Source organism: Phoenix dactylifera, chromosome 2 (assembly GCF_009389715.1).
Source record: "Phoenix dactylifera cultivar Barhee BC4 chromosome 2, palm_55x_up_171113_PBpolish2nd_filt_p, whole genome shotgun sequence".
NCBI classification, from domain to species: Eukaryota; Viridiplantae; Streptophyta; class Magnoliopsida; order Arecales; family Arecaceae; genus Phoenix; species Phoenix dactylifera.
The window spans coordinates 20,146,034-20,172,232 of NC_052393.1; the positions used below are offsets into that span (position 1 = coordinate 20,146,034).

General features: G+C 38.4%; 2 protein-coding genes across 3 annotated transcripts in view; both read right to left on the minus strand.

Annotated features, from left to right (window-relative positions):
- Window positions 1-204: 204 nt before the first annotated feature.
- LOC103714540 (translin) lies at window positions 205-8,633 on the minus strand. 2 transcript variants are annotated; one of them, XM_008801823.3, is made up of 8 exons: window positions 8,002-8,633; window positions 7,774-7,870; window positions 7,577-7,692; window positions 4,850-4,894; window positions 1,217-1,242; window positions 985-1,120; window positions 684-790; window positions 205-555 (listed from the first exon to the last, which is right to left on the minus strand). In XM_008801823.3, exons 1-7 carry the CDS (start codon window positions 8,378-8,380, stop codon window positions 687-689), a joined length of 903 nt encoding a protein of 300 aa, XP_008800045.2. In that variant the 5' UTR covers window positions 8,381-8,633; the 3' UTR covers window positions 205-555; window positions 684-686. The 2 variants fall into 2 exon arrangements, with proteins under 2 accessions (XP_008800045.2, XP_038979554.1); XM_039123626.1 differs by having other exon boundaries at window positions 245-555; window positions 655-790.
- A 230-nt stretch (window positions 8,634-8,863) lies between these two features.
- LOC103696855 (ABC transporter G family member 28-like) overlaps window positions 8,864-26,199 on the minus strand; it is a 29,306-nt gene continuing 11,970 nt past the window's right edge. Inside the window, exons 9-14 of the mRNA XM_039123624.1 lie at window positions 20,337-20,633; window positions 18,761-19,243; window positions 18,465-18,613; window positions 17,395-17,684; window positions 17,177-17,301; window positions 8,864-9,717 (exon numbers count right to left, since the gene is read on the minus strand). Coding sequence (XP_038979552.1) covers window positions 9,561-9,717; window positions 17,177-17,301; window positions 17,395-17,684; window positions 18,465-18,613; window positions 18,761-19,243; window positions 20,337-20,633 — 1,501 coding nt within the window. The 3' untranslated portion in view covers window positions 8,864-9,560. The remainder of the gene's footprint in view (window positions 9,718-17,176; window positions 17,302-17,394; window positions 17,685-18,464; window positions 18,614-18,760; window positions 19,244-20,336; window positions 20,634-26,199) is intronic.

A 26,199-nucleotide genomic window follows, 5' to 3' on the forward strand; every position in this document is an offset into this window, starting at 1 on the left:
TTACCTATATTAAATTTACTCACACTCCAACCGGTCCTTGTTCAGCCCTTGACAAATTTGGGCCTGCGAGTTGGAAACAGGACCAGTCCAAGGCCTGTTCGCCTCCCAACAGTAGCACCAGTTCCAAAGAAAGGTATCCTCGCACACTTCAGATTCAACAGGGACATGCAGATTATAGCAAGGAGATATGCAGATATCAACAAGGATAAAAAACTTGTAACCTTGATGTTTCGTAGAGAAAGAGAGAGAAGAAAACCAAGGTTAAATCAGCATGACTTGGAAAAAAAGGATGTAGCGCTGGTAGAACAGAACATCTCTTTTAAAAGTAATTGTGCTGATCCAGATACCAAAAGAATGTTGTATTTGACATTCTTCAGAGGTAGAACTTAAGCTGTGAAGATGAACCTTTTTTCCCCAGTTCACTCATCCAAATCCAAGCTTCTCGACCATGACTCTGCCCTTCACTCATCCAAATCCAAGCTTCTTGACCATGACTCTGCCTTACAAATCCAAGCTATCCAAGGGTACACTCCATACATAGATGGCGAATCAGAACTGCAAGAAAGATTTTCAAGTATCGAAGTGTTAAAGAGTAATTCAGGTTAAAACTTTGGGTTACAGCAAAGCAAGACATTGACAAAAACAAATAGAAACATCGGCATTTATTGCAGCAACTCTAGTATCCATCAAGCTTGGGTGGTTTGATCTTTTGTGGTCTCCCCAGATGCCAGACCTCGGATCTTGACATCATAGTAGACTTCTTCAACTCTTCTCAAGTCATACTTCATGCCTGCCATTGAGAAGCTTGTGTTAGAAAGTTGGATAAGCACGCAACGTTCAAATAACAGAAATTTGGCTTCTAAAACAAAATCCAAAAATATTAAGTTGAGAAATGGAGCCAGGAAATGTATATATGCAAGTTTCTGAATGAGTGTATTTGTCACTACTGGTTCAACTATACAAGAATAACATATGAGAACCTACCATCAAACTTTTTACGCAAGAAGTCGTTTCGAAGGTTTAGCATCCTAAAGGCTGCATGGAGATCAGTCAAGAACTTCAACACCTTCCTTGGACAATCATAATCCCCAGCAGTTACTTGATTTACCACATATCTGGGCTGGAAAGCCATGAACTGTGGGTCAATAACTTATTTCCCTTTCAGTCATGTAAAGAGTAAATAGACAAATGCCATAGCTGGCATACAATGTCTTACCATTTCATTGGACATAAAACACAATCCTGCAAAAGAAAAATGACTTTGCTTAATATTCTATAGCATATTCCCCAAAACAATACACAGATGATTCTTTTCCATCTAGAAATTACAGAGAGATCACAGTAACATATACAACGCATACTAGATGGCAAGTCATTTACATCTAAATATAACCCAAACTAAGCTCCAGAATTATCAATATTGCACCTGAAGAGACAAATTTGTTGACAAGTTTCTAATAAATGATCAGATATTATTTGAAGAGAACCAGCAGATCATAAGCTCTAAGATTACCATTATTAAGAAGACAATTACCAGGGGAGGAAAAGATTGCAAAGATCCTTTAGAATGAAAATAGGTGGTCCTGCGAGACATGGCTTAAGGTAGTTTCAAGTTTGATTTCAAGAATCCACCAATTGATAAAGTCGTGGGTCCAGGGAAAGACATATCCTCTAAGTCATAAGCAACCAGATCTCGATGCATATGTTTCTACCAACCATTGCTTACCTAGCTTTCAACTTTCCAAAAAGAAAGCCAATGGTATCTTCACATACCTAGACAAGCACATTACTTGAAGATGTATCCATAAAATCATAGTAACTCGAAATTTCTCCAAAAGTTATGCATGTTTCAGGGTGAACATGTTTCACTCTTGTTCTTAGAAACATATCCAAAGTCAAGCCATGTTTTAGAGATTATAATTCTCTAGGAAAAAAGTTGCTAAGATAATAAAGAATTTTATTAAAACATTAATTCTTATTTCTGTTTGTTCTTTTTTTGTTAAGCCAAGAAAGGGCTAAATACTTCTTTCATTTTTTCCCAACAGAAAGGGGAAATAAATAAATAAATTGACACCTTATATATACCTGAATGCTATTTACTAGAACATATACAATTATACTTAATACTCATTTATATTGTTAACATGTTCACATTTTAGAGACAACAAACAGAACATATTTTGTCGTTTTGTGTTGTTTTTGTTTTCTCTCCATCTATCACACTGGTGATACAGGTTCAGCAATCTGATGCTTTCAGTATGAAAGAAAGAAAAGAGACAGTGATTTTATATGGCTGATCATAAAATTATTATTAAATAACTAAGCCTTTTTATGACTATTTCGGCTTGATTTGACATCTTTTTGCAATGAAAGATTTTCAAATTTCAACCTTTATAACAATTTCCATCCAAGTTTTCATAGGTTCTCTATACTCATATTGACTCTCCACACTGAACGTGTCAATGCCACCACACTCAATTCTCCTCTGCTTAAGCAATACACTGCATGGGATGGTTGCATGCACCCCATAAGCACCTTTCTTCTTCCACCACCCTGCTCTTATCCTATTTAATAGGTTGCTATCAGCCTCTCTATTCTCAAGTTCAATGGGTTAAATATAGGAAACATGATTAATTTGGAGTATCATTTGGTTGTTAATAATGCATGGTGCCTGATTTTCATCTTAACCTCAATAAAATATAATTCTTTATGCTTTTTGCTGACATCTACAGCTTGCAAGATAATGGCCTTCAAATTATTCTTCTCTCATCGATCAACATACCATCAGCAAATAATATATGCCCCAGCAACTTTCCAAAATTGGCACTTAATTAATAACAAACCACTGTAGACCTCATACACCTACCTCCAGAACAGAAACCAACAGAGCACAATTATCCTGAAAATTGCAACCACTCCATATCCTACCTTAAGAAAATCACACTTCAAAATTTTTGGTAATGTTATCTTACTGCAAAACTAAACTCCATCATGGTAGTGTATCATATGCTTTCTCCAAATGATAAAAGCAATGGTGCGTTCTATATCTTGGAAGTCCATATGACCTTCAATTCCCTACAAAAGAAAGTAATTTGAAAAGTTTTTATTCCAAAACACAAGTAGTACAGGACTTCAACATGTAAGTTTTCCACTTCCTTCTTTGGTCAGTTATCTTCTTCCAAAACACCACCATGAGACTTGTATGTAGAAAGATAGTTAAATATAATTATTTTTCAAATGCCCTTCCATTTTCACAGATTGACGATACCATGATAGTTTTATTCTATCAACCTTGATCTTATTTTCAAGGTTGCAATTTAAGTCTAGTTAACTAAATCAAACCAGTCTCAGCCAGGATACTCTATTTCTAGGTTGGTAATTTATCTAGCTCCAAAACCTTACCTTTTGCATCCCCTTTCAAAGTAGTCTATACTTTAATTATCTAGAACCAACAACAGTACTCATGAATCCTACTAAGATATGTTTATTCTAGACATTCTATTCAGAAATTTTTAATAAAAAGTTGCCAATCTTTCCTTGATCATGCCAATGTTCATGAAAAGTCAATTTCCATCGCTTATCAATCCACCTATGCTGACCCAGATCTCCACTATGCTCTCCCTCATCTTAGCTAATTTGCAACACCCTACACACCTCTACTACCCCAAGCCATCAAAGAACATATTGAGCTTCCTATAGTTTTTCTCTCTTTTGTGAGGTTTGTCTTTGAAAGCCTATTATCACCTTTGTCTCATGTCATTCCTGTTTCACTCCCTCTTAAATATAAATATTCCATGAGCGTATTTAACTATGTACCTTTTACCTTTATATTATTCTAGGCTTTACCTAGCGATCCTTTCACATTTTGCCATATAATATCTCATCACATTTCACAAAATTACTAATTTAAACTTCCTATGTTCAGCAATTTGTGACTAAGAAATATTACATGTTACCTTACAAAGATAACCACCTTATTCCTGAGCACAACAGTTTCATCCTCTTACATTGGCTCCTATATATATATATATATCAGAACTATAAAGCTGCCTACTGGACCAAACTTTCTAAACCTATGACATTACAATCCTACAAATTATGCTCTTTGTCATGGCAATATAGTTTTAGAAAGAGGTTCAGACGGCCTCTTCTTAGAAGAGGCTGGTTGCTTTTTAAAAGCGATATGTGGAAACTGCTTGCTGCCGAAAGCAGTTTTACAATTGGCTTTGACTTTTCAAACAAGACTCAAACCTGCTAGTGAGCTCCATTTGATATTGCCAGATATTATGGGATGATAGATCCATAAGTCATGTAGGTAACAAATGCCTCAGAAAAAGAAAGCAAATTCACAATTTACAACTGACCTATATTTCTTTAAACACAATGCCAATACGCTTCCAACAAAGGAAGAATGTATGCAGAAAGTTTCACATAGTAGTATACTAACGAAAAACCATAATAAAAAGAAAAGTAGAATAAGTAATTCACTATATATATTCCTACAACATGTGCTCCACCTGTGCTGTAGAACTGCATAACAGAGAGACATTATTTGCAGATGATTTGGCTTGCATGTACAAATACACTACATAAAGTAGTCATCCTAATCATATAGGTACTTCATGTGGGTAGATGAAAAAATAAAAGCAAGAGATGAAGTGACTACTCAACTGCAGAAGCAACATGACAGCAGTGACATATAAACATTTCAAAGTCAATCACATCATTCATATGACATAGGCCACAAAAAAAAAAGTGATTTCTTTCCAGCTAATGCTCCAAGGATTTTGTTTTCCAAAAGAAAATTCAGTTTTAATAACCAAACATTTTTATGGAAAATAAGATGCACCTATGAGGTAATCTTCAATGTCCAGACCAAACTCCGAAGCATTCACTGCACAGAATAAAAACAAGATTAGCAAATTCTTTTACAAAGTTCACTTTCTGGATCCTGCAAGAAAATTCTCACAATAACATCATGTTTGGGATGCCAATGTTTAGAAACTGGACCTAGAATGGAACGCTGCAATGCTGCTTTACATAACAGTAATAATAGGAAGAAATGGAGTGCATTTCAGATGGGGAGTGAACCTTTTTTTCCAATTCAAGAAAAGGGAGAGGGGTTACCCCCACCCAGCTAATAGGGTGTTTGCAGGATCCGAACCTAGGTCATTGGGTACCACAGCCCAATGAGTTTACTAATGGTACTAGTCGACACCCACATGTTAAAGTAAATAAATCACAACTCATACTACATGGTAATTTCTGCACTACTAGGATTCAGGTGAATGCAATACGCGTGCATGCAGTGAGAAAACATGATGAAATGGAATCAGGAACTGATGGCATATAACCGACAGGATATAATTCTACAGTCGGCCTAGCAAAAATATTTGTGAATGTAGCAGCCGGCCAGCAAGCTTATCGTGCCAGGAATGCAATACCTAAGCCTTGCTCAAACAAAAACTTTAAATCCCTTCTCAAGTCCATGTTCTTAGGATTGACAACTAATAACTCAAAACTGGATAAGCTGCTGGACCATAGACCATATAAGTCAGAGAGTTGAGGCTCCCAATAATTCATAGAGGCCAAAAGTTTGTAACTAAATGAAACAACAAAAGAGACATCAAAAAAATGTTTTAAATACTGATAACTCTGTACAATTTTCACTAGAATACTGTACCAGTATGATACTAGCACTGATGGTACATATTGAGACAACTTCAAGAAAAAAGAAAGATAAATTGCCAGTATGGTACCATCAATAAGCACCAGTATATACTGGTATGGCTGGTAAGTGCCGGTACACAATGTTTCGGCATCCTGGCACCCATACTGTGCTAGTTTTGCACCAAAATGATACAATACCATCATATAGTCCCGTTCTGACAGTTTTTAAAACCATGTCTCAAATTTTTGAACTTTGAAAATATTTGAGAAGAGCAATATAAATCAACAAGTGCAGGAGGAACAAACTGGAAGTTCAGAAAACTGCACCAGAATTCAGGCAATATTATATCATCTGTCTGCAATTGAAACAAGATTGTGGCTTTCTTAAATCATTAAGCAATCAGAGAAAGTAAAGTAAAAAACTTTGGAATAACTGGAGAGATCTCCAAGGTGAATATGCATGCATTTTGCCCAAAGTAACATCACATAAGTAATGCAGAACATAAACCTTATTTTGATGATATTGATTAAATTATGGCTCAAGATAGCAAGGTTTGCTCAAAGGATCATGATGTGTTCAAACCAATGACACTAGGCCAACCTACATAATCTCACAGCAACTTAATAAACATTTTTCTAAAAGGTGTTCTAAAGAACAAACATGATTTAAACAGGACATTTTTTCATTTCTTATGTATACTTTTGGAAATTCTAAGAACAATATCCTTTTTCTCCAAGTAGGAAGATGAAATGCCTTCAATCACCATTTTATACCATTACCCAATGCATATTTTAACTCATACTTAACAAAATCTAAAAGATTCTGCACTTTATAATTTGTCCTGTATAATAATTTGTTATTGGTATCATTATTGTTAAAAATATTGGGATTAGCCTGCTCCCTCATTAACAATAGTTAAGAGTGGGATATGCATCTCAAATCTATGCTGAACTACTAAGACTGATTTTTTTATTAGTCAAATAGTTGCAGGCACATTTTTGTTAACACAATATTGGTCCATGTTGTTGCATACATTATTGACACAATTTGGATGGATGTTATGGGTGTTCACTGCATGAATCACAGAAGAATAAATAAAGTTCCCTAACAAAATATGATGTATGCTCCAAAGTACCCCAAGCATCCGTAAGAATGGACCATATTGAAAGGATAAAGACCTTTATAATTTATGCAAGAATCTGCAGATATGGATTGCTCAAGTTGGCTGTGAACAGCTTGGCAGTCTTAACTATGATATCATATGAATATGGTACAAAGTTGAGCACACTTTTACGCATGTAAATGTGATGCAGTAAACACCCCTTCAACCTAAGATCTTAATGGGGCAATAAAAATGATCTATACATAAATGAACAGGCCGGTTCGCAAGTCAAAATGTCAATATGATTAACTTTGGCAAAGTTCCACCAGTGCCGGTCCAATTATCATATTTGCCTAATGGTCCTTTATTTTGAGTTACTAACCATTTGATCATACCACAAATGTCTAATTCAAGACTACTAGATGACTGTAAATTTGGCAATAAATCATAAAATCTGGAACCCCCTGGGAAAGTCTAGGTAATATTCTTGCTTGCGACTTATTTCAGATAATTATACAACATTTGCAAGCAGTCATGGTCCAATGAGAGCTAATGATTTATAGGAAGATAAATGCAACCCAGTTATCACATATAGAAAGGAGCTACTAAAGCTGTGTTCTCTTAAGCTGTGTTCTAAATGTTGTCTAGATTGGCATAAATGAAAAGAAAGCAACCTAAGAGTAACAGCATCTCTAACAACAATATTATAAGTATATTAGAAGCAACGTTATTTTAAAAAAAAAGGAATATTAGAAGCAACGTCATTTAAAAAAAAAAAGGAATAAGAGGGAAAGAGGCCTTGCATCCAAGTTTTTTCTCAGCTTCTTCATGCGTGAGAAGACTCCCGGTCTCCAACCAATGCAGAAAAGCAAGCAGCGAAACCACGGTCTGCGTCTCGCTCTTCCAATCCCCATGATACCTAAACCCCAAACCATTTCAATTAAAAACTCCATCTAAGGAGAACAGCGCAGCGAAACAAAGTTAGAAGAACCGCAACCACCTGTAATACTGTCCCGGGCATTCTCGGAGGATCTCAGCAAGCCGACCAAAGAGGTCATTAAGCACCCCAATCTGAACCCTAGCCTTCTCCAAAACCTCTGCAACCACAAAAAGACCCAAAAATAAGCAAAAAAAGCCCAAACCCTAAATCCTACCAAAACCCTAACACCAAAAATAGAATCTTTTTCCCCCAAAAAGGGAAGAAAGAAAAAACTTCAGTTCTTCGGACCTGGGGCTGGGAGGGACTGGTGGACGAGAAGGAGACTGGAGTGCATCAGCCGGATGGCGCCCTCCATCTCCATGACCACCCTGCGGATCCGCTCGCGGACACTCCCCGACTCCTCGAGCTGGACCCGGAAATCCTCGAACTGCTTCTCCATCGAAGACGAGGAGGAGGACGACAAACCGACAGTGGCGCCGGCGGCGGCGGTGGAGGAGGACGAAGGAGAGGCGGATGAGGGTGGCGTGGGGTGGTTCGCCATCGACGACGAGAGGGGAGAGCTTCGGAGGAGGAGAAGAGGGGAGAGGCGGAGAATACGACGGCACGGGCGGAAGGCGGCGGCGGAGGAGAGGAGGGCGGGAATAGCGGTTCGAAACGCCGCTCTCATAGCAGAGGCTCTGTCCGGAGGTTTGTTGTCATTTGGATTATTGGATACGCGTTGGGTGGGTGGGTTTTGATGGAGAAATTATTTCGTTTTTTATGATGGTCGAGCGCCGTCTGTCCAAGCTGTTGACGAGGCGAGCCACCTAAGTTTATTAGCTTGGGCGGTTCTCGCTGGGTCCTCTCCTCGAAGTTTTTAGAGCATGCAACAAGTCCATTACATACCACAACTTTTATTAGTTTAGTCCCTAAAATTTGTTATATAAGTTTATTAGGTTGAGCTGGTTCTTCTTCCAATAGCTTAAATTTTCAGACTCCGCAATATAAAAAGTGTCACAGCCAAATCTCAGTTTGCATCTAAAGGTATTGGCAGTGCAATTTAATATGAAATGATTTTTTTGATCCATATTTTCTGATCATTATTTTCCAATCTTCGGATATTTACTTTTTTTTTCTATTCAATAAGAATTGGATTGTTATTTTTTTTTAGTTTTGAGATAAATATAAAAATTATATTAACCTAGAAAGGAGACAACACCAGTTCTTTTGAGAAGCTAAATGCCCAACGTATCCATGGATAACTTGCCGCAAGTGAGAAAACAAGAGAAGAAAACGGAATTATAAGGAGAAAAATTGCAACAATCTAGAGAAATCACAGGTGTCATCATCTCAATATTTCAGAACAACTGACTTTATTAGAAAAGTGATGTATATTATCCCAAAATTTTGAAGAATAAATTTCAAAGAAAGTTTTTCATCCATTATTTCTCCTTTCTCGCCTTCCTCTCCTTATTATAAGGATTTATGGAAAGAAAAATTATAACATTCTTAGGAAATCACAGGTCTCCTCATCTCATCTCATCATTTCAGAATAATCGATTCTATAGACAATTTGTAGAGAGATCCAAACAAAGTTAGAAATCTGTGCAGTGAGACTGAAACTATGAAAGTTAGAAATCTGATGAGGAGGATGAGTATCATCTAGCAAACGATGATCTTACCGCTTAGCTCGGACAGTGGACTAAAGTTCATACCCTGCTCCCCTAAACTTGACAAGAGGGACAGTGATTGATGGAAAATGAGTATAAATAACATGAAGAATCTTCAAGCTCTGTTTTTGTATCTGGACATCTCTTTGACATATCAATAATAGTTAACTTTGAGTTTACCGTGTTGATGGGATACCTTTATTTCCTCTGTAATATTACCAAACACAAGAAAGCAATGAATCGAGACACCACACCATAAAGAATGAGGATGGATATACAAAGACGCCAATCATTGATATCATATCCGCTTCGCATTAGCAAACCGCACCTCGTTATCAGCCACACACCAGAATACCTGTATTCAAGAAAAGTTCAAAAAGAGACGTGTCAGTTTCGCATCAAAGGCATTCGGTGGAATAACTTTAAATTTCAGTATGTTAATGGTATATAAAGCACAACTATGAGATAACAGATGCCTGCAGTTCCTATGCCTTGTAAACAGTGGGTAAGAAAACTTGTTCGATATAACATTTATCTGATGGTGTTTAATCTTCTTGATCCCTACATTTAATGTTACATGTCAAAAAAAAAAATAATAATAATCTATTCTTCTTATTTTGGATGTTTTAAGTCTGACTATCTTTCTTTATTTTCACTTTCATGGTATAAACAAGACACCACTGTCAACTGAAATAATATGTTCTTACTGGCTTTAGCTGCGTTATTTACCATTTTTCCTTCCCAGCTTGTCAAATAAACTCTGTAGTCAAGCAGTCAATTTCACTGTATGAGAAAACATTTCTCTACTATCACATTGAGAGCATAGAGCAAATATTTATTTGCATAATTGATTGTCTTGTGACACATTTTCTTAATTTGTTAAAAATAAAGATGGCTTTTGGATTCAAAAATAAGAAAATATTAACAAGCAAAAAAAAAAAAAAATTTGCATGGAACTATAATGTTAAAGTGGAAGTTAGATTTAATGGAATCTCAAAAGCCAAATTCTGTCATGGATTTCTTAGTTTCATGGGTATAAGTTGCATTTAAAGGACAATTAAAAAATAATAGAAAAAATAAAGAGAAGAAAAATCTACAAAACAAGAGGCTTACACCATATTGGCAGTGAGAGATGGTTGCTATTTCAGTTAAACATAAAAAGGTCATGAGCTAATGAAATACAAGGAAATAAAGTCAATCTACTCCCTGTTTCAGCATAACCAGACAGCAATCTCTGTTGCTTCTTTGTCAGGCACATCTGTAAGGGAAGCTCACAAGAGAAAACCACCAACAGAGTACTGTGCATATGAGATTGCCACGGGAGGAGTCTAAACTGTAGCCGCTCTCTCCGCACAACCCCATTTAGAGAAACAAAATGGACATTCTCCTTTTCCCTTTGTACACCAAGTCCCAGATAATAAAGTCCTAATGCGAGCCTTTCCATGTCAAATTGGAGAAAAAGATTAACCACCTCTGAAACATTCGCCACCTTGGCCTGGATAAGTATAAACCACTATATAACATAAATAGAAGCCTCGTAATCTTCTTTTAGATTCATTCCTTTAGGGTCCTACCAGCTCGAACTTTTAGGGTGGCCTAGAACTTCTCTTGAATCTTGAACGTCTTCCTTTCAGCCTACAAACTCCTTTTGGGTGGTTGCTACAATAAATGAGCTTATTGCCAATGCAAAAGAGACTCAAGGAGAATGGCTATTAGCTGTACAACCATTCAGATATCCCGATTGTCTTATTTTAGAGGCCTGAAAAAGTTTGCCAACAACAACATCCTCAACCAACTAGAGACTATGTATCTCTTTCCATCATCAAAATCTTAATACCTGATGCTGTTCTTACAACAGCTATTGCTGAAGAAAAAAAGTTTTTGGAGTTTACCAAGCAAGGCGATATCAGACTGCACTATTATGATTCTACTTAGAGCACACACCTCTCCATCTAGTAAATTTGTTTTACAGTGACATTATGCAGCTTTGTTGCATTTTTTTTTTTTTATTTGACATTGACTTAGCCATAATTTAAATAGACTGAAAAAGTCAAAAGACAGAAGCTGAGAATGTTGAGGTAGTTTAGGAGAAAATTAGAAACAAAAGCAACAGAGGTTTAGGAGATGCGTCCATAGACAGTCAAGTGATGGAGAACAGAATGAAATGGTATGGTGATGAAGAACAGTGAAATAAATTTTTAGTTTATGCTAACCTAATGAATCTGTCTCTGGATAAGCTCTATATTTGATGGATAACAAAAAGAGATACCTAGAAGATATGGTTTGCTTGCGGCAGAATACTAGAGCCTTTGGGTTTCTAGACAATCACATGGCTTGGTTGTACAAAATTCCAACCTCTCTAATATGGATTGCCCGCATTTCCTGCTTAGCAGTTGCTTTTCTCTGGGTACTTTACTGCTTAACTATGGGAAACTCCTAAAATTTGATATTTGTACACCTCAAATCGCATGGAACTTTATAAAAGTTTGAAGCCATCCCAAGCTTATGAACAGCTATTTCTTTGCGCTGGCAGCACAAATGGCACATTTACACATCATATTGATGTCTCTTAGATTCCCAACTGGATAAATTTGATAGAAGATAAGGGGATATGCTTAATCTATGTTGTAGGAGAATAGTCCCTTTGTGTGGGTGTGGCTGTCTGGGAAGAAACCAGAGGAGGCTTATGTAGGGATGGCCATGCTCTCTCTCTCTCTCTCTCTCTCTCTCTCTCTCTCTCTCTTTCTCCCTCTCTCTCTGGTTGTCCATGTGGCAGAAAGTAAAGAGGGAAAACTGAAACGAATTGGCTATAGCCAGTCTCCCATAATGCCTCAAACCTCAGGCTAAAAGAAAGCCAAATTAGAAGGACAATTGATAGAGGTGGGGCACACATTTTAAATTTCCCTTCTTCCTTTGGTTAAAAACTAACAGGTGAATGAAAGTGTTAAAATGAATCGTATGGTATAGTATGTTCGAATTTATAGAACCTGACCAGACCCGATTTCAAATACAGACAGACTTTTTTTTGCAGGCACAAATTTTGGATAAATAGATTTTGTCCAGAACCAGTTTTTTCCCAGTCAGTTCAAATCGCTCGGATGACTCAGATAACAAATTGCCTTCCATGAGGTTTAAGATACTTGACATATATGCCAAGTCCAAAGACATCACAAATGTTCAACATGGCCAATCATGTAAAGCCCGATACCGTGATACTTTAATAATATATTCCTACCAATCTTTTTATGTTTTGTATATTACGTGTAAGTGTGTAACTATAACTAAAAACCTAAATCTCACTCTTTGTGTTCATCTTTGCAAATCCTTCAAAATTAAACCTTGAAGGACAACATGCTCTTTAACAACAACTTTGTTTGAAACCCTTCATGGCAACACTCATCCACACTATGTTAGGCTTCCCTCCTACTTACTAGACCATTTGGTAGTTGCTAAAAACTCAGATGTTGCCTCTTCATACTTTTGTTGCTCATCCATGATGTCTCAGTTCTTCATTCAATCCTTTCTTCGTGTAAGTCCAAGACTCCATTCCTTGTTTCTGATTATGTGTATACAAACACATGCATGAGTACTTAAATGTATATGTGCATGTTTATCTTCATATTTTTATAAATTTGTATTTGACATTTTCCATGGACCATCAGAAAAAGTTGGTCTCGGTAGTACTTTGTATCAGCATAAACATTTGATATATAATAATAACATAGTGCATAGTGCCTACCGAGTGCATAGTACCTCCTTAAAAGATTCAAGTGCATGGTGTCCTAAAGGTTTGCCATACCAGTATCGGATCCCGTACCGGACCCCATACCGGTGCCGCACTAGCATATAGGCCTACCGACTGTCAGTACGGTATAGTACGTGGTACGCCAGGCGTACCAACACTAGCATACCGATATAGGTACCCACTGAGACTGGTACGGTATGCCCAATACCGACCGGTACAGCATACCATGGATTAGAAGGTCAAGATTAAACCCTTACAAGGAAATTATATAGATAAATGAAGCGAAGGAGTCGGGGTGGCAATTTCTAACCCAGACCCACCAACTTACCCAAATAAACAGCTCTTGATGGAGTTTCTTATAATGAGGTCAGATTTGTGTCAACCTCAAATAGCATAGTTATAAAGGGGACAGGTTCAGATTTGGCTCCTAAAGCTGACAGGCATTACCCATGATCCATCTCTAGGCTCCTAGGATAGTGTTAAACTGTTAATAGTATGGCGGGCCATAGGCTAGATAAGCCCAGTTCCAATGACCGGAAAGACCTTATAGTTAGTGATAAAAGAAGAAAAGTATGCACTGTAGAAAAAAGTGGAGCTGACAATGTTTCAGCGTTCCAGGATTTATCACAGTTTCTTCTCCACTTTAATTTGTTCTCCTTCTGTATCTCTCAATTTATTTTGATATCCAACGAAAGATACTGGCCCTATTCCATTTAGATTTTTTCGGGTATATAACTGACAAGTAAAGCTTTAATTGGGCAGGTGATTCAGGTATGGGCCTATATAAAATAGATGGGTTTATTATGGATTTATTCTTTTCTACCTCACTATAAAAGGATCGAATATGTGATGTAGGACAGTCTATGTAAGCAGGCCTTATTAAGATTTAGGATAGGACTTAAAGTAAGGTTGCCGGGATTCAAAGTTTACTTGGTGGACTAACATCTGAAGAGAAAATAGACAAATCAAAACCAGATGTAGAAAAATAGAGAAATATGAAAGCACAACAAAGAAAGTTAAAAAAGTAAATGAAAGAGGAAAGGTATTATATGACTCACTCGGGGATCCAAGAATCACACATAGGGTTCAAACTTCAAAGGTTTGACATCTCTATTGTGGAATCACACCACAAAAGGAAAAGAACATAGAAATCATATATTTAATTAATCAACCATCTAAATGAACTATATAAAACCCAGAGACCCTATTTATAACAAAAAGAAACCTTAACAAGTTTTCTTCTAAACCCAAAACAAGTTACTGCTCGGAGTTACTGTAGTATGAATCATGGTATGCTGAACCGGCCTATACCGGCTAGTTCAGCACGTACCGGACCGGTCCGGTTCCTGACCAGTACAGTACCATGGTGGAAAACGGGGCGAAACGGAGCAGCATGGAGGGCATATTGGTGCACCGGTACAAGCCCAGTACGCGTTTGCTGCGTGCGCTGGGCAGCGTGCCCCCACACGCCCGTACTGGGTAGCACGTGCGGCACGCAGTACTATGCAAACCGGTTCGGCACCGGTACGAACCGGTCCAAACCGGTCTGGTAGGCCACCGTACGCCTACCGGTACCAGTTCGGCAGACCATGATTTGAATAATATATTGAAATGACAGTATGAGGATAGAGCTTAGGCTCATCAAGCTATTAAATAAAACTCAAAATAATCAGAAATAACATAAAAACAATGAAATGGTCATGGAATGCCGTACCGGCCCGTACCGGCCCGGTTCTAGACCGGTACCGGAACGGCAAAAAAACCGGTATTTTCCGGTTTTTTATCCGAACCGGCCGGTACCGGCCTCGTACGATTTTTTTTTTTTAGAACCACAGCGCCGCACGCTGTGGTTTTTGAAACCACCGCGTACCGTACCGGTACCGGCTGGTACCGTACCAGTCCGGCCGGCCACCGGTACGCCGATCGGTACCGGTACGGCGGACCTTGGAAATGGTAATTAAACTTAAATCTTAGACAATTGCTTAATCTCATAGCCAAGGTCCGCAATCTCATTACTGGGTACCATACTCGTGCGTTACTAGTTCGATCGGTATAGGTCGGTTCGACACTGTACGCACCCCATACCTTTCCTCGCTGTTCAGTTTTCTGAGCTCATTGTTGCCGTCTCCGTAGGCGCCATGTGAGGTGCAGTTCCCAATAGAGTTGCAGATTCTTTCCATTGTTTCTGGCGCGGCGTAGGCATGATCAATCTATTCCTATTCTTCCAGTTCTTTGGCTATATCTTCTGTCACTCCGGCTGCAGCTTCTACCTCTAATTTAGTTTATTTTAAATAATAATATTCTTCTTAATTTAATCAACTGCATATTCTAATTCAAAAATGGGGATAACGCTTTGCCTATTTGACCTCGTGGAATCGCCTTTTTCTTAAGAGATAAGGGCTTTTCCGGATAAACCAATGAAATGAGGTCTCTACACCTGTGACCGGCTACTATATCAAAACTGCCATCCGTAACTACGTGACCATCAAGCTATGCCCACAGAGCCCTGGAAAGTTCATCTTGCTTGGAAACAACCATTAAACTATTTTTCTTAATTTTTATTATAGTACGCTTTGATATGGGTCGGTATAACTCGGTACAAGTCAGTACACCCTTCGGTACATCTCAGTATGCCTCGATACACCTCGATGCGAGGCCTATATTGGCCCGAATATGAGTTTCGTATCACTTCCGACCCAGTACAGTATGGTACACCCGTGACTGAGCAATTCATGGCAGCGTGATAGTCCACGCTCACAACCTTCTTATGCATAACGAATGGTCTTTGATTTGCATTATTCATACTCCCAAATTTGACCCAACCTCACCCTGACTATTGCCATCTCTAGCAAGAGCAAAGTCTAGAGGAAGCTTGGAGGGCTTTTCCTTGGTCGCATGAGTTCAAAGTTCAAACTGCACCAAACAATAAGGTAGGCTTCCTACTATTGGACTTTTCATGTCTTGGCAAGACCTCCTTGCCTAGAGTTGCTCTTTCAATGAACTTGAAAAACATATCAATGGGTTAAGAGTCACAAAAGTTGATTTTTGTTCCTTGATCCACAAAGCCAGCCCCATGAGGCTGGTTGGTGGGGGGGGGGGGATCAAACTAAGGAGTTATGCAGCAAGAGCTCACGAGATTGTAGCTTATAGGTAAAAGACCTCCAAACACTTGATTATCTGCATTGAACATCTTGAGCAATGATGTCTATTCTCATTTTTGAAGGATTATCATTAATTTTGGGTCCATACTTAATAGTACTTGAGACTAAATAGTATTGATAACATTCTAGCTAATAGAAAAACATATGTGCATACACATGCACATGCACCTACAGACACATGCGCACAAATACATTTGAGAGTAGTTGGCATCAACTGTTCCATGCAAAATTAACGATAATCCTTTTTAAAGGAAAATCCACACAAATGCGACATCTAAATGCCCAGTTACCAAAAATCATTTGTTTTGGACTAGTTTACCTATGCATGGAATGGGCACAGAATGGATGGCAGTAATAAAGAGTCAGATTAAATATACAATAAGAGTCGATCTTGACATAGTCATCTTAAAACATTTAGAAACCAAAATTTTAACCAATTTGGAAGCTTTAAAATTATGAATTAAATAAAAGCGAGGGATCATACCATCAGAGCTATATATGCTCAATGCATAGGTAAGAGATAGTGTGGATTTTCATTCTAGAGGGGTTATTATTGATTTTGCATGGGAAGCATTCTGGCAAATATTCTTAAATGCGTTACATACATATATGTATATAAATACCTATGCTATTTAACATGCAATTATGTTTTCTTCATCAGGCTACATGAAATCTAAAATCGGTTGAGCAGGTGCATCATTTCTCCATATGTCTATGTCCGTGGAACCAAAAATTTTCCTTTTTTCCCCCTCAAAGAATGATATGCATAGGTTCATGTCTGCACAATCTACAGTTACTATGTATATATGAAAACAAGGAAAAACTAATTGATGTGCTTCATCACAACTAAACAAATCTGGTACTATGAGCATATCACTAGCATAAAGGAAAATATAGTCAATATAAACCTTTCTGCATTTGCAATTTCGAATGCTTCCAGTGCCCACTTTGGATAGCATAAGTCAGCTAGGATCTTTGAACTTTTCTGCCGAGTTGCTATCAAAGTCAAAACAACAGGAAGTAGAGCAGACCACTGCAACATCAATGTTACCTTGGAGTTAAGAGATAATGAAAAGAGAAAAGATATAGTAGAAAAAAAGAGTTTCAGGTAACTTCTTGGACACACCAGTTGGGCTGAACCTGGTTGGAAGCAGATGGCAAAAATATAACCAATGCCAGTTACACAGTACACAAGTGCAACCAAAATTGTATAGTTATCTGCAATGGATGACCTTGGATTGCTGACGAAATAGAACATTGAAAGATAAGTTATAGGCTTGATGGCTGTATTGAAATGGTCAATTGTATCTTTTGAGAGAAAATAAGCTAGTGAACTCATGCCCGATGCTCTTTCTCTCCAATATTGCAACTTCTCAAGTGAAAATGACCTTAGAGCTCCAATCTTGCATAGGAGAGCTGCAACAGAGTGCATCAACCAACCAATCAAAATTTTGGAGTAGAAAGATTTTGCAGAACTCTATCTTTGCTAATGTGACCTCTCAAGAGAGGTATTTAGATGCTTCCAATGACCATTATATTTTACATCCCAAGGACATAATCTTAAAGTGCTAAAAGCGGACCTGATCTAAATACTTTCAACCAGCAATCAGTTTAATATCTCATTCATGGGAGATGAAAAAAGAAATGTTATAATGGCAGACAAAGTAAAATAGAGCTAAATGCATTGACAATTACTTGTTGAAAACAACTAGATCCTAGCAAATTGTTTTTAACATTTCTTTCGAAGTTACAATGAAACTCCAAAACGTTTCAGTTTCACCCAGAGCCATTTCCAAACGATGGTTAGCGTCAGAGTTTTAGCCAAATCTTTATGTGGCCAAATTTATTGCACATATAAGCCATGTATGCCCTTTTTATGTCATTTCTTCCAATCTGCGAAGCATTTTCTCCAGATCAAACTTAGATTTTATGGGTTTTAAGATTTGTGGGTCTATAGATTTGTGGCATGAATCATGAAGCCCTCAATTTTTAGTTAGTTTGGCATTTTAACTAGGAATATGTTTGTGAACAACCAAGCAAAATGGCATTACATTATGATATTATCTTGTCATGATATTATAAGCATAGCGAGGTAATCCTGCCATTCCAGAGAAAGGTCTAAATAATTATTTGGTGTTTGTAGTTCTTATTAAAAATCATATTATAAGAATAGTAGTAAATGCATCTCCAACTTACAAACAGAAATCACGGTGTACGTGTAACCTTGCACCCCAAATGTTTCATCTCCCCCTTTAGCAAGCATTCCTAAGCAGACTCCAGCAAGACCCAGGATCAGAAAATCAACTACTTGTATTCTAGCTTCACGTAAACGTTGCTTCATGACTCTGCAAGTGAAGAAGACATCCTTCTTAGATAGACCAAACAATGTCCAAGATTCCATGACAATGACAAAAAGCTCTTCAACATTTTTAGTATGCACATCGTATTTGTAAAATATAAAGAATAATAACAATTTCAACTAAAGAAACTACCTTCCCAAGTAGTACTTGTACTGCACCAAAATACCAGGAGTCCTTCTGTTAGATAAATCTGTTAATTTTGAGAAGTTGTTTGCCATATGATATTGCTTTAGGGTTAGGGAAGCATTGGCATTTCTGCCTGCCTCACCAACAACAGATTGCCCGTCAGATCCATCCCTAGAAGAGTTTGTTCTGCCACCTCTTGCTGATGTATCAACTCCATCAAGATTATGTTGCATATCTGGGGGTATGTCGTACCTATTATGCAACATCCATCTGAGGGGCAGCTCTTTACAAGTAACAGCAATACTTGTGCCTGGCTTTGTAATGCCTTCTAAAATATCAATGTAGTAGTCTGGAGGATTCACTCTCTCAGGAACATTGAACCCTAGGTTTGCAAAGTATTCTTCGACTTTCTCCACTGCTCCATGATACACAGTTAGACCTCCTTTTGCCAACAGTATCAAATCGTCGAACATCTTGAACAAAGTATAGCTAAAGCAGAAAATTCATTACAATTAACGAAAGAATGTTGACTTATTCCAGCAAATATAGAGGAATGGCATGAAAAGTTATATGAACTACAAAATTTATATCCATTTCATCACATCAACTAGTTTTTTCCATATTAAAACAGACAAACACAAAAACCAAAATCTCAAACAATTTGATTATAGTTATCCTGACATGCAAGCAGCCTCCATTCTCTTGCTTCACAAGGTAAACCACCCAACCAGACTGTTGTGATCCACACTAGACCAATGATTGCTGAATCGAGCCGAACCGGCCGGTTCCGCCCGAACCGAGCCAATCCGGTCTCCGACCGAGTTGGTTCTTTAATGGAAAACAGTTCTGGCCCCTAGGGCGGGTCGGTTCTTTAATGGAAAACGGTTCCGGCCCCTAGGCCGGGTCGGTTCTTTAATGGAAAACGGTTCCGACCCCTAGGCCGGGTCGGTTCTTTAATGGAAAATGGTTCCAGCCCCTAGGCCGGGTTGGTTCTTTAATAAAAAACGGTTCTGCCCCCTTAGGGGCCGGTACCTGATTGGATGTGGCCGGAACCGACCGGAACCAGACAGAACAAAGGTTCCGTTCGGTTCGAACTAGTACGGATCTCGGTACCGGTTCGACGAACCTTGAACTAGACAAGCCACATGTCATATAACTAATTATAGATCTTTTATTTCATAGATCTCATATCACCTTTCAGTTCATTACTTGAGTTACTGTCTTCCCTCAGAATTCATTATGTACTTTAAAGTGACCAGAACGTATGAATGACAATTTTTTCCTTCAAACAAAGATGATGAGAGTATTGAATAGAAGGTCAACTGGCTTACAGCTTCAAGTGTTCAGAAGGAAACAAACGAAACAAATGATAAACATTAAAACCTCACTGTAAGCTAGTCGAGCAAATGGTATAGTTCTTTTCCATATCAATATTTTATTAGCATATTGTACATTTTGGTGATACAAATACAGTTCAAGCTTTATTCAGGACATATAAAAGCAACTATGGAAAGGAAAAAAATGAGAGAGATCTATGGGAGAACATAATTTAGAATTCACATTCTCATGAATTTGGAACAACCTAGGTTGGTGAACCACCATGCAGATGTTTACCCCTTCAAGTGCCTCACGACGAAGAGCTCTCAAAAGCAGCTGAGATGAGGAACTGTCCAAACCAGATGTAGGTTCATCTAGTATCAACAAAGATGGTTCAATAACCATTTCTAGCCCAATATTTACTCGTTTCCTCTGTCCACCAGAAATTCCACGCTTCTCTACCGTCCCAACCAAGGAATCCCGCACTGCTTGCAGCCCTAAGTAATCGATAACTCTTTCCACAACTAGAACCTTATCCGCTTTTGGCATGTCAGCAGAAAGCCTACATCACAAGGATAAAAAGGTAGTAACCTTTTCTAACTCTAATAGATTAAAAAAAATAGAATGCAATTAGAGGATGAGTGTGATATTCTAAATCAGCAGACAATCAATTTGCAAAACGACAGACATTTAAGCTATGAATAGAAGTATAGAACAATATCTCACAGAATGATTGGCATTTAAGCTGTGGGTGGTTTATAAGGATACATGAAACAAATGAAAAATCTTGAATAGCATGAATGGCACTAAAAACACAAAAATGGATCTACGTACTAAGTCCAGTGCATATAACTGAAAAGCTCTAAAGACAGCTTCCACACCAATGTCGGTTGCAGGAGTAGAAAGTTTAAGTGCCATTGCCAATTGCACATGTGCTACCATGTTGAAATAAAAAACAAAAACTTAGTACCCTTTTATTTATGAATATCTTAAATAATAACTAACTGGTGTCATTCTAACCCTTCTAGATGCCCATACTGGCCTAGCATTGTATATGTCAGCTGGCACAGAGTGGCATAGGCCGGTGTTTGAAACCTTCATTTAGGTTAAGTAGACAGTCATTTGTACCAAACATCAATCCTGAGTTCTTTATGGCAAGGAAAGTGAACTACAGGTAATTGGCTTGGAAATAGAAAATAATAGTTGAAAGAATTCTCAATGTTATTAAATGTTTAGTAAGTAAATTATGGAGTTGTCAGTGTACATCAGATGCATTCAACAAAAGCACCTAGCCAAGTCAAAGATAGTCTACAAGTACATCATTAGCATATCTGCATGGAAAATAGCATGAACTGCAAGTCTGCGAGCAGCACATGTTTTTAGTCAAGCTGATGAGCCTTTTAATAGTTCAGAAACAATTGACAGATCATATAAAGTTTATAACTAAATTAGGAATATGGTATAAAAGGGTCTTTAAGAAAACAATAATACTTGAAAGAAATAAAAGCTGGGATATGGCCAACATGGTAATACTTGAAGATTTATAACCAAACTAATTGTCGAAAGATATAAGATATATACTAAATCCCTTTTTCTTTTTTAGGAAACATTATATAAAAAATGACACGATTCAAAGTAGTAAGAGTGTATGCAACTTATTAAACAGCAAGAAGTTTTCTTATTATATTGAGTTTGTTCTTCCTTGTGGAATAACTAAAAGATTGAAAAAACTACTGAATCATACTTCATCATTGAAATCTAGAAATATCCCTAGCTGGTCCTAGAGTGACTAAAGATATTAAGTAAAAACGAGCCAATATCTATCTACACGAGGACGAAAGGACAGCTAAGGTTGCTACCTTACCCAGTGGAGTCCACAATCTAGATGTGATAAAAACCCAGCAAAGGTTGATACTCCGGAGAGGAAGTCCACATTGGAAATATCATTGACGAAGAGAGAAACTTAATTGCAACGCTGAACCAATAAAAAATTACTACAAACATTACACTTCAAGCAACTTTGGAACATTATGGAATAGAGGAGGGTTCTGGTCAGACTACAACTTGCATAAGCTTGGCTGCACAAAAAGCCTGAAAATGTTCTACAAGATCAAGTCCGAGCCCTGTACAAGGCTGAAACAGGCCAGAGTCCGCCGTACCGGTACCGGTCGGCGTACCGGTGGCCGGCCGGACCGGTACGGTACCGGTCCGGTCCGGTACGTACCGGCCGGTACCGGTACGGTACACGGTGGTTTCAAAAACCACAGCGCGCGGCGCTGTGGTTCTTAAAAAAAAATCGTACCGGTGCGAACCGGCCGGTTCGCACCGGTACGGGCCCGTACCGGCCGGTTCGGATAAAAAACGGAAAATACCGATTTTTTTGCCGTTCCGGTACCGGTCTAGGACCGGACCGGTATGCACCGGCCGGTAGGGGCCGGTACGGCATTCCATGGGCCAGACAGATAGCAACTTAGTATCAGACAACACATCGGAGTGTCCTTCTAGGAACTAAATTACGTGGGATGGAGATGGCAAGGGTGGGATTCTGATTAAAGAGGCTAATAATGTGGGTGATGTTATTCGGGGTGATCAACCAGATCTTTGTTGTTGAGAGGACAAGCACAATCCTTCAATATTCTCTGCTTTCCCACAACTTCAATTAGTTTGGCAACTTCCTAGAGGTTGAGAACGCCTAGGAGAGGCCCCTATCCTCTAACAAGGGTTGAATTTCCTTGGGCAGATGGAATGATCTTATGCTCACAATCAGATCTCTAGAGGCCATTACCCACCAACATTAAATGGTGGTCTAACATCTCCAAACCGTTGCCCACCAACATCATATAGTGGTTGGATCTAATAATGCTGAAGTGGAAAAAAGTGGAGTGGATAAAGGATTCAGACTTCAATAACGGGGTACGAGACAATGAAAAGAGTTGCAGTTATAAATATATATTTTGATATGATATCGGCCAAGATCCACAGTCTCGGTAATAGATACCATATCGATACATTACTAGTTTGGTACAGTATGGTCGTTATGGTAGAATACACACCCCGTACCAAGATAGCTCCTGGCTCCTTTTTATAATCTATTGTATAGTACACACCCTGTACCAAGATAGCTCTCGGAACCTACATGTCCTTATAATCTTGGCATTACACTCAAGCTGCACCCCTAAAATCGATGCATTGCAACTATTTATAAAAACAAAATAGTTAAAAAAGAAACCTCAAATTATACAATAGCCTCTTATATCCCACACTTTTTTCCTTATCCAATTATTCCTACCTTATAAAAGGAAAAATATAAAGAAAAAGGAAAACCACATAAACCAAGATACTATCTCTCTCTCTCTCTAATTCTGGTAGTAACATTCCAATTTTCAAAGTCCTAAGATACCCTTCTACCGTCATTCCTCCTTTTCACCATTCTCATCCATACCCATTGCTCAATGTTAATTGTTGCGATGTTGGAGGTAACACTATTGAGATCACTTTGAAAGGTTCAAAAGTTTAAAGATAAGTAGCTATTCTAGATCTCATCATTTAAGCCTCTTTATTGTTAATCATCGCAATGACATAATGATATATAACAAATTTGAGCTATTGGAACTTGAGAAATTCACACAACATGCCCTTTTTAGTTTATTGACTCATAAAGTTTGTAAAGTATTAGTAAATACCAACATCAGCGGAACCATCCCGAATCACTCAGTTTAGGATGCACCAAATCACATTGGTAGCGGACTAGGATGGTTCCGGCCTCCCGATAGAGAAACCAGCGGAAGGGAAGAGGAAGAAAGAGAGAGAGTGAGGGAGGGAGAAAGAGTGGCCGACAGCAACCAAAACAAGGCGAGGGAGGGGGAGAAAGGGCTTTCAAAGCCATTTCTCCTCCATGCGTCAAAACAGGGGAGAGGCGAGAGGGCTTCAAAAGCCCTCTCTCCCCATCCCTCGAACCTATTCCAACCACCACCCTCTCCCTCCCTCTCTCTCTCTCTTTTGAAGCCCTCTTTCCCCCTCCATCCCTCTTATTCCAACCGCCACCCTCTCCCTCTCTCTCTTTTCCTCTCCTTCTCCCTCTCCCCCTCCCTTCCGGTTTTGCCTGTCAGTTCATGCCAGAACGGCATAGCACAGGGGCATACTGTACCATCTCGCTAGCCAACTGACCTAGATGCTGGTTCCACTACTACCTTCCTTGGTAAATACTCAATATGACTTTTTCCTCCAAAACACATGGATATATGATATGTATTCATAAGTCTAGCAAATGTTTTTCAACATAATATAGTTACCTAATTTATTTTATAATTTTTAATTTGTGTCATTAACATCTGTTCTAATTATGGTATATGTACTTGGAAGTTAACTACCCAAATTCAATAGTAGCACTTCTTATTTACCTTATACTAAAATTTACAACATGATCATGGACATAGTTTTTTCTCAATTAGAACTTTAGGTTTTACTAAATGTATTTGTGACCCACCAAAGGGAAAAAAAATTGGCCCTACACCAAAACATGATAATACATGCATTACCTAATGTGGCAGCTTATTTAACAAAGAAAGACCCAATATATAGTTCTAAAATTTTCCTCATAAGTTAATTCTACTCTTCCTGTTTAGGACAACTAAGTAACTCAAGGTAAGCCTATTAAGAGTAGTAAAGCTTGATTTTCCTACCTTGATTTTCCATGAAGGACATAGCATATCAATGTTGTATGACTAGTTAACCCACATTGGTTGCACAAATTCATAGCTTCTACTATAGCATCTCCTTATTCATGTCCTCCACTATGGGCATCTCTTCCTCCTTGTACACAAAGACCATGATCTCTATCATTTTTCAAAGGCAAGGTAAGAAGGGCAGATTTTGATCAAATATGTGCAGATGGGATGGGTTGGGCTGAAGGAATTAAAAGGTGGAATCCAATCCTCAATAAAAACTTCTCCAAGCAAATGTTGATAATTTGAGTCTAACCCAGCAAAAGTTTTACCACTTGAAACTCTTGTTGTCAATTTTGTTCTCGACAAGGTCTTTATGAGAGGTCAACACACATTCAACTTCTTAAACATATATCTTTTGGTAAATGTAACATTCTTCATGTTTTTGGAACCTTATCTTACCTTAAAAGATTCATTTACTTACACAACCTCCTGAGCAGAGTGCCTATCATATAAAGCCTCCCATGTCTCCTCAACAAGGTTAAAAAGACAAGTTACCGTTGCACATGAATGAGTCCATACTATTGTGAGCTAGTTCATTAATTCTTCCTAAGCGATACTGTGGTAGTATGCCACCACCAGGATTTGAACCTTGGAACTCCCCCAAAAGGAATTCCTAAGGATAGGGGTCGCAATTTACTCCACCCCTCATGTACTCGAACCGCAACAGAATCACGGCAGGTGTGGGTAATGCTAAAGCCCGACTCGAACTCGACTCGATAATATATAACTTTTCACAAATCCCCTTTCTAAGGCAAAAAATTGATTTGTATGCAAAAAAAAAAAAAAAAATTTGTAGCTTTACCTGACCCAATCCATCCAACCCGCCCTATCTAGCTTTACCTACCCCACCCTACCCCATCTGACTCTACCCACTCCGAAGCAAATAGGAGGTGGGGACGACTAATGACCTACCCGATCCGTTGCCATCCCTACCTAAGAAGAGAGGTGCCAACTAGCTGAACTAATAGTTGCTGGTTCAATTTCTAAAGTTATTTCATCAATTAAATTTCTCCCAATCCAACAACAACAAATTCTACTAGTAATGCAAACAAGGACCCATTATCAAATAATGTAACTTCCTTTTAGCATGTATTTTTCTCGGTAATAAAAATTTTCTCTATTTGATTGGGCCAAGGTCCAATGAGATAAAACCAATGATTGCCATCTCATCCTGAATTGCCTTGTTCGGATGTGCAACTCGTACCCGGTTAGAACCGAGACGAGATAGTTTTGGCTTGGTACAGGCCCCAAACAAACCTGAACTGACCGATGGCAGTCCGTAGCAATCCGAATTGAGCGGTTCCGTTCCATACTGAGGTCATATTGTACCGTACCGCCCAGTTTCAAGCGGTCTATGATAAAAAGTGAGTATAAGAGGTCAAGATCTATCTCGGCATGGGG